Here is a 9,570-nt window from a genome sequence, read left to right as displayed (position 1 = left end):
GAAAGAGTATCTCTGGCCATGTCAGATACAGCATTAGGTCGTATTCACGGCCCGCACAGTGGCTACTGAATTACAATGAATGGATCTTTTAAAATCTGCTGAATTATACAGGGGGAGCTCAGAGCTTTCCCTTAACAGGAAAGGGAAGGTGTGCTTATCTTCCTGCTCCCAGGTCCACAGGGCCTCGCGGAGGCTTACGGGGTCCAGGTAGCTCAGTCTGAACGAGGGAAGTAAGCCCTCCACGGGTTGTGCACAATCTCCAGGGCGCGTCCAGATTTTCTTCCAGCCGAGGCACTCTGGACTTTACTGCCCATGTACTCCCGGCCACCAGGCTCTGCTCAGGCCAAGCATGCAGGGCAGAAACGGCCGGTGACCAGAGAGACTTGCTGGCCCAAGGGACAGGCACAGGGCAGGGCTGGCTGGGGGCTCTGAGCAGCCGGGAACCTCTGCCCCCACCACCTCGTACACGTGACCTGAAGCCCGTGTTGGCTCTGGGAGGGGATCCCCTCAAGGGACAAGGCTGAGCCTCCGCAGCCCTGACCAGTCCACACCAGGCCGTCCAGTCCTTCCCCAGACAGACGGCCACTAAATATTTCCTCGACTGCCAGCGTCACACATACTCTGGCTTTGTTTGCTGGTTGCTCGCCCAGGACACAGCCTCTCTTTGCATTACCTGAAAACCCCACTAGAGCAGGTGACTGCCCTTGGCACACACAGGCCTGTGCCCTTGGGAGCCGTGACCTCACACTCGGGGGGCATCTGAATCCCCTGGATGAGAGGGAAACAGATAGCGGGGCCCCTGCCACATCTGAGTTGGCAGGCTTGGGGTGGGGCGTGTAGCCAGGATGCTTCCTTTCCAAGAAGTTCTCAGGTGATGCTGACGTTCCGGGCTTTGGGGAGGACGCCCTGCCTGAGTGGAGCTGATTCAGCCTTCAGCCCAGGGATGGCTTGGCAGTCAGAGGGCTCAGGCCCGGCTGTGGACCCACTGGAGCACCAGAGCCATGAGGACGGTGTCGGCGGCTTATCCGGGGCTCCTCTTCTCTGGACCTGACCCCTCCGGCCTCCTCTGGACTTTGGGGCCCTGGCAGGCAGCCCTGGGATGAGGTGAGAGCCAGGCGCGGGGGTGATTGCCGGGAGATGCCGGACGATGGGGCAGAAGTGAATTGACCTCAATTCCCAGTTTACGTGGACAATTCATCCTGCACTGTTTAAGCCAGTTTGCAGTGGGGTTTCCGTTTTTTTGTAGTTGGAAATGGTCTAAGTCACACAGAAACTTTTTCAGACGAAAACACTGCAAGCTCATCAAATTAACATTACAGCTAAGAGGGCAGAGCTTCTTTCCTCTAACGCTGTCACCAGTTTTAGCAGGAAGAAGGTTCTGGAGTTTGGGGTTTCAGTCACTTCTTGGGGTCTCATCTTGGAAGCCCTGTTTTCTCTCCAGGACAGAAGATCTGAGAAGGAGGCGAAGCAACCACTTTGCAGAAGGACAAAGGTCATCTTCGTGACTCCTTGGGCTTCTCAAAGTGTGGGTATAAGTGATAATACCAACGACGTGATTGCTCTCAAATATGGATTTGAAGAGCTGGCCGCAAGGCTGACTTCTCCGGAATCGCTGGTTCTGACTGCAGATTCCAGGCACCTGGGACACGCTGGACTCAGCGTGAGGGGCTCACACGTCCATCCCTCGCCCACCATTCTCACCTCTCTGAGGACCATCCAGCAGCCACTGACTCTGGGCATCGCCTCTCCTGTCCCTGGTGGTGCAGATGCGCAGGGAGCCCGCACACAGGACGCGGAAGACCAGCTCGGGGCTGCGCAGCCAGCCGTCGGCAGGTGTGCGGGGCTCCCGGTTCACGATCGCCCAGCGGGCCAGCCGCCCCCAGCCCTCACCCTCACGTCAGGACCCCCTCTCCGCCCACCAGTTCTTAAACATGGTGGCTGCGTACCTGCTAGAATCCCAGCACAGACAGTGTACGTCGGAACCGGTAAACCCTGACGGTAGCCGTACCACACATCGATTTCTGCTGTGTATTCTGGAGATGTTTCAAAGCCATGTTTACACATCTTTAATCACTAGTTAATAAATCAGACCGAGATTATAATTCCTGTGTTTAGTTCTTAACCAATACAGATTGCAAATATTAGAGACTCTCTAAGTATACTTATGTTTTAGTTCCTACCTGAAAACACCTATATTCCTCCTCTATGAATGTGGAATTATTTTAAAAGTATACTGAATTTTATAAAATGACAAAAATCCACCCTGAAATGCATTACCTGTTTTATTTGCAGCTTTAAATACACTGAATCAGTCACACTGTCTTCTGAAATATGTAACAGACTCGGCCAGGGCCAGAGATCTGTCCATTTGGGCAGACGTGCTATAGACAAGCAGCAGAGGCACATTGTTTTCTTGGGATGATGGCCAGGAAGCTTTTTTTTTTTTTTTTTTTTTAAATAGAGGATTTACTGTGACAATGAAGGTCAACTGCTACCACAGTCTGGAAAGACCATGCCTGAATTTTGTGTTTGCACACATACAATTCACAATAAGGCATCAAGCAATGGTGAGTCTGGGAAACCCACTTGCTTTGAATCTCCACTTCAGACAGATAAGTCCCGAGATCACAACATTTTTGCTCTCTCTGCAACCGGGCAAGCTATCAAATTAATGTTAAAATAGGTGTGCCCTAACTCCTGATTCATAATATTAGTGACAAATAGTAAAAAGGACAGGCATGCTGTAAAGTTTATGCATGGGGTGATGCACAGCGATGTCTCATAAAGAATGAAGGGGGAGTTGTTGATTCTCGTGGCTACTGGCTGGGTGGCTGCGTGCTCAGAATTCTTCGTAAACGCCCCAGAGTGTGCCCTGCTGCACGGCAGCCATACATTAATTAGAGCATAAAGCCGACACTGCAGTGTTTCCACGCACCCAAGTGGGTCTTCATTTTTCACATGCGGGACCCTACTAATTAAAATCAGCTTTGCAATTAAATGTGGAAAATTGTGTTAAACTTTCAAGCGTGGTTAGAAAAAAAATGCAATTATTTTTAGGGCTTTTTATTTTAATGCAAATGGAAATTCTACCCATGTGAAACCAGTAGAAGGGAGGTATAGGGATCCCTATTTCTCTTTCTTCCTCTCTGTCTCTTTCTTTCTTTCCTTTTTGATTATCGATTCTCCTCTCAGTTGCACGTTGAAATGCTCCACCATCTCTCCCAGTGCCTGGCTCTCTTCCAAGGCTTTTAGTGAGAGCTCTTTGTCAAGGCATGAATAATACAGCCCCCAGGCTGCTGGCAGCATCCAAATGAGGCACGCATACATCAGGAAGCAAGCCCTCAGCTCCAGGTCCAGAACAAGCTCCCGTGAAGACAGGCAATTATTCACCCGCGGCTGCCGCCATGGCAATCACACTGGTAGGTGCAAAGGTATATGAGATGGAAAAAAATCTGTAGAAGGAGCGTGCACCATAAGCCAGAGAGAATTTAATAATTTTCTAATAAAAATAAATCTACCATTTGGAGCTTTTAATTTTAAAGTTCCAAGGTAAATTGATTTGACCCTGAATTTTCCAAGTGGGGAAGGATTTAAATATAATACCAAAGCCATCCCCTGGCTTTTGGGGGATTGTTGCTTGTGCAAGTCTCTCAAGCTAGATTTCGGATCAAATATCTCACCAGAACCCTATGCTCAACAAAGAGTAACTTAAAAAACAGCTGTGAAGGGTAAATGTAAATAAAATCTATTAAATTTCAGAAGTAAATTCAGAGGGTTCACAAAACCAATGATGTGAAGAATGAATCCACATTAAGGGTTCTCTTTCCCCACTGGAATTCAACAAACTGTGTAAGGTGCACGGATCCGAATTTATTTATTTTTTTAAAATATTTATTTCTTTCTCCTTTCTTTCTTTCTTTCCCTCTCTCTCTCTCTCCCTCTCTCATTGGAGGCTTATACAAAAATCACCTTTCAGAGAGAAATAAGTAAATCCAATTAATTTCAAATGGTCCAGTATGTATATAACTATTATAAGGAAGGCTAAAATTCAAATTCCTCTCCATTGTTTAACATTTATTAATCTGAAATAGATACTAATATTTTTTATTATTCCTATTTCTAAGTTTTATTGGGACTTTGATGATGAATTTAGTGTCTATATATTCATCCCTTTGTAACATCAAGTTGCACTGTATCTTTAACACAAACAGTATTTTATATCAACGTGGGGAGAAAAAGTTGTGAATATATGGCATAGAATGTTCAATCTTAGTCAAATGCTCAGGAGTAGATTTTTTTTGCGGAAATGTTTTGACATTCCATATTTTGGCTCCTATCTTAATATCCGTTCATCTAATTCTCTGGATTAATAACCAATCTCTTTTTCAGGTCCTCGAACCAAACAAACACAATTATAGATAGAGTGACTTGCGGTCTCCTGTCCACATGTCTCCATCCCTAAGACGTTCATCTTCAGTAGAGGGGGGCATCACCAGGACATGCAGAGGGCCCAGTCCCCCAAGACGCCCCCTCAGCTCGGGGTCTGGTGTCGTTGGGAAGCTCTTCCTGCCCTCGGAGCCCCAGGCCAAGGGTTGGGTCTGCATCCTTCACACCTTGCCTGTCTGCAGCCTCTAGCCAACCAACCAACGGCCCAGCAACTTCCTAAACTCCAAGTGCATGGCCTCCACGTATTCCACTGTTTTTCTGCTGCCCAGGCTGCAGGCACGCGGAAAACGCTCTGTTTTCACCCGTAGGTGTTTTAAGTGCTTACAGGTCACGAGTCTCTGCCAGAACCACTGGGAAGGAGGCGGCCCAGGAAGGAGAGTGGGGCACCCAGGACGCTCCCTTCCCTGAATTTAGGCGTCTGAGAACCAAACTCTGGAAAACTCACTTAGGATGGCAGAGGGGTAGTTTTGCACCTGCAAAGAAAGCCTGGGATCGGCCCCTGCATTTGAGATGCAAACTTCAGCTGCTCATAAATACCAGTTTAGAAAAGACGTGTGCACCGGACTGTGTGCGGTCAGGTGTGCGAAAGATGTGAGATGTGAGTGGGAAAGCAGAGGTCGGATTTGCTGTGTACAGAAGAGACTGAGTCGGTATTTTGCTCCACGACAGGAGACTGACTTCTGGCCCCGACTGCAAATCCATGATGGTTTGTCATACTTATGTGCTAATAATATAAAGCCTAAAAAAGTCAGAGTCACGTGTCTAGATACTAATGACGCTTCTGAAGATAACGGCTGGTGATCTTGTCCTCTGCCTGGAGGCCCGGCCCTGTTCACATGCATCAGGTCAAAAAATATTGACTGAGCTCGGATCCCTGCTGGTCAGTGTGCAGGGATTCAAAGAAATGGACCTTCAGTGCCAGGAGGGTAACCCCTCTTAGGAACGGGTGTGCTGCCTGCATCAGATAACGAGGTGCTGTCATTCGTCTTCCTCTTTTTTACCTTGACTGCCCAGAGACTCAGCACTGAATGGAATACTGTATCAGAACTTCTGATACATCCTGGGTTTCTGGTAAAATTATGTTTTCATTTCCCTTATGCTTTTCCTAATTTATCTCTTTGTTTCAACCTTTAACTGTGCAGTTGTACATGTGTTTATCAGGCACCTCAAATTGATGGTGCACTATTAACACAAATAAACACCCATGAATAGATTATCTTTAGTTCAAGGACATAATTTTTGAATAAGGCAGACCAACCAATAAAGTACGTATTATAACTTTAACTCCTACCTCTCAATTTTTAACCAGGATCTTAAATTGTGAATGCCTTGTGGATTCAGATGATTGTTTAATTTCACAGGTCTTATCTGATGATTGATCTTCCTCTATCACTTATTCCCCATTTCTTACAAGTCCACAACCCTACCTCTACCACACAGGAAAAAAGCCATCAGTCTTAGAAGCTATCATGAAAAGCCAAATCCCCGCTGGAGCAGCAAGGCCACCCACCAACGTGCGTGCCCTCCAAAGCAGTAAGAAGGCACACTGAAACTGTGATCAATATTTGACTTCCTTAGAAATTTTCTTGTGTTCAAAATAAAGATTAACTGAGAGGCATCATTTTACCACTTGATACCAAATTTCCTAAAAATTTTATTTTTTATATTGTTGATTCCCCTCACCTGCCTCCAATTAATTTCTGCATGTTCAAATAAATAGACACTTCAATATACTAAAAGAATGCCTTTTTATTTGGCTATGAACTGGCGTGAAATGTGACTAAAATGAAATTGTAGCCTTAACGGGAATACATTCGTTGGAAAATGTATCTTTAAAAGACCGAAGTAACGGGCAGTTTCATCAAGACCCGAACTGAGGCTGCTGCCCTTGTCCTATTTGAAGGGGCCTCATGTGCTCCGAGTACCAGCGGGGACGGGGCAGCGGGCAAGGTGACACCTGTGTCGGTGGGCGGGTAGTGCAGGTATTTATGTGCATGAGCACAGCTGTCAGAGGGGAGAAACTTTCATTTAGGGAATCTTTTAAAAATAGAAAAAAACAAAGCCAGATCTAATTGAAGAGTCTCTCACAAATTTGAAATAGCACCAGTCAAAAGATGTTGACGTGTACCCGAATCTTATCTACTACAAGGAGCCCCTTTCAGTCTAAGCAATTCAAATGTCACCCCTTAGTTAAAAATTGCTGATAGTAACGGACATGGAAAAGTAAAATTTAGAAAAAGCCTCACTTGATACCTCAGTGAGGTTCCTTGGAGAGAAGTCTTATCTGTGACCTAAGTTTTGAATGGTAATTAGTTTTACATAACAAAGTCTGCAACTTTCTCATTATAAAACCGAGGAAATTTGAAGTCAATACATGTTAAATAATTCACCCAAAGTCCCTTGGGTAATTAGTGGCAAAGGGGGAGCGGGGCCCAGTGTCTGTGTACTGGGTTCCCACAGTATGCCTCCCCACTCACTATTTCTGTTAAAACAGTGGGAATTCCAATAATTGCAAACACTGTGACTCATGGTAAAAAATAACATTTTAAATTTAAAAATTTGAAATTATTTTTACTGTAAAATTGTCCACTTTGGCTGTTCCTGTGACTCTAAAATTCCGCCTACTTCATTCCTGAAAAATTCAGGGTGTTCTGTGCTCTCAGCAGCATCAGGTCTCAGAGGAGGGTGGAGCCCGGCTGTCTTCGCATCGTTCCCAGCCTAAGGCTGAGCATCATTTCTGAGCAGTGGAGGGGATCCCAGGGAGAGCGGTGCACACACACTGCATCCCACAGGGCCCGTCAGTCCACAGCTCTAGGGGCTGCACCTTGGGTAGGAATACAAACGCTTGAAACAATTCTTTGGGAAGTTCATGATTTTTCCAGCAGAAGTGTGGTTATGACGCCCAATTAAAACTAGCTGACACCTAATTAAAACTTTTTAGTCAAATTTAATCATTCTTTCTAGTACCAAAACTATTGTCTAGTGAAGAGATGATTAGGGGAAAAAAAATCCACTCATGCTTGGCTAACTTGTTTTCCATTGTAAACATAAACAATCCAGTTTTTAAAAACTGGATTTTTAAAAAAGAATTTACATATATACTCCTTCATAAAATAACATATAGTTAAAAAAAACCACATATTTAAATTACATAATTCGATAAGTTTTCACAATCAAATAATAATATAATAAATTAAATATAATAAATTAAGTCACAAAATTCTCTTAACCATGGCCTGTCGTTCCTTTGGTATGAAACCATTTCATCATGGATGCCCACTGAAAATTCCCTGCCTCCTTAAATGCTAGCATGGGTATTTTGGGGTAATTTGTAATTTTCCCCTTGATGTTGCTAAAGGACAATCATAATAATTGCTTGATTTCATCCGTAAATTAGTGTTCAGCTGAAAAGGAAATAAAGTGGAAAGCAGTGAAGGACGGTCATCCTGGGGTGCTCAGGGCACCTGCTCTAGCTCCCGAGCTTTGGGTACCTGGGCCCGGCCCCTGATGGCTGCTTGGGCTGAATGGCCTCAGTCCTCGCACCCTTGTTTGTGGGAATTAGCCAAAAATGTGTCACGGCTTGTAAACATTTCTAACTCATCATAACCCGAACCTTCCACTGAAAGGTGAAGCTGCCTTAATACCGCAGGGAAAGGGATCTCGGGAGAAGTGAATCTCAAGACTGAGCTAGCTGCACGTGACTCGCAGTCTTGGTGTGAAAGATGCGATTCTGCTGTGGCACATTTTAGCAGCCATCACCTGCCTATCCTGTGCTCCAGGTGTTGCCACCTCTGTCACGGACATGAAATCCCGGTGTTTACGAGCATCATCTCTAAGCCCCAAAGCCTCACGAGCGTGATCTGTCCGGACTTTCCCCTCCTGCTCTGAATTTCCCCTGCAGCTGCCCGGCGCCAGGCCTGGATCTCCTTTCCCAGGACGAGCCGAGTGCCCACAGGAAGGTCAGGAAGTTCACGCTTTACCATCCTGGTACCATGGTACCATGGTTACCATCCTGAGCTACGGAAGTAGAAAACGGGGAGGAGAGATATGGCTCCCAGTGACCTAGGGGAGGATCCCAGGGAGCAAGTGGGGAGAGGTGCAAGGCTGGTCCTCAGTCGTCACCCCTGGTGTGGGGTAAACGCTGCCCCAGAATGTGGTCAGAACGTTTTACAAGAGCCCCACGTCCGAGGAGGACAGGAAAGCGTCCCCAAGATGGTCCCCATTCACTGTGCCCACGAGTCACTCAGCATGGCGTGAAAAACCGAGGCCTTACCTTCTGTGTCTCGCATATTTTCCGCTGACGTGGCCACTGCCGTCACAGCCAGGGGTGGGACAGCTGCAAGAGGAAAGGATGGGTCACTCAGGTGCCACCTGGACGGGAGGGAAGCGGGGGATGCAGACAGACAGGGAGGGCTGGAAACTGGGAGGAGGGGGCTGGGGTGCAGGCCCTGGGTCCCCCGGGCACACGAAAGCCCTGTCTCTGCTACGACGCACAGTCTCTGACTGCTGCTGGGGGTGCATCCTGCCCGCTATCTGAACAGGCTACCTGCCCGTCCTGTTCACTAACCTGAACAGCTCCTGTATGGCCGGCTCCACAGGAACTGCAGAGAGAGGAAAAGACACAAATTGATGATTGATCCCAAGAAGCCCTCTTCCACAGACAGCTACCGAGAGGGTGGTGTCCAGGCCGGGTCTGAGGGCTTCGGCAGGACAAAGGGGACCCCAGCAGGGCCCCCAGGGACCTGGAAGCAGGGACGTACCTCGGAGCCCTTTGGACCGCGTGCGGTGCCGCCTTTCCTCGGTATCCACCTCCATCTGGGGAGAGAGGAAGGCGGTCAGCGTGCTTTCCTGCTGGCAACTCAGGGACGGGTTCCCTCTGTGAAGGGGTGCTGCTGGGGAAGGACCAGGCAGTCTAAACGTGTTGCTTAAAGATAACGAAGCAGACCTCATCTTGCAGGGCCCCCGCAGTGGAAGACTTTGATTAGGACACACCTGGGTCGGTCAGTCTGAGTTGTACTTTGTGCCAAGAATATAACGGATAGGGCTGAAGTTTGCAGGAAGGAAAAAAATGCATATATTAACGTCTAGATTCTCCCTGTAGCTGAAGTGTTTAACCTGATCGAG

At 47.1% G+C, this 9,570-nt stretch overlaps 1 protein-coding gene across 1 annotated transcript in view; it reads right to left on the bottom strand.

Moving 5' to 3' along the window:
• The window catches only part of MYT1L (myelin transcription factor 1 like), a 142,368-nt gene extending 133,107 nt beyond the window's left edge, over positions 1-9,261 (bottom strand). The window contains 3 exon segments of the mRNA XM_007469249.1: positions 8,720-8,782; positions 9,014-9,047; positions 9,207-9,261. Of these exon segments, the coding sequence (XP_007469311.1) occupies positions 8,720-8,782; positions 9,014-9,047; positions 9,207-9,261 (152 nt within the window).
• Between the last annotated feature and the right edge of the window lie 309 nt (positions 9,262-9,570).

The sequence above is a fragment of the Lipotes vexillifer genome, unplaced genomic scaffold (assembly GCF_000442215.2).
Source record: "Lipotes vexillifer unplaced genomic scaffold, Lipotes_vexillifer_v1.1 scaffold356, whole genome shotgun sequence".
In the NCBI taxonomy this organism is placed as follows: Eukaryota; Metazoa; Chordata; class Mammalia; order Artiodactyla; family Lipotidae; genus Lipotes; species Lipotes vexillifer.
The sequence above is the reverse complement of the archived record's forward strand: the minus strand, read 5'-3'. Positions and strand labels throughout refer to the sequence as shown.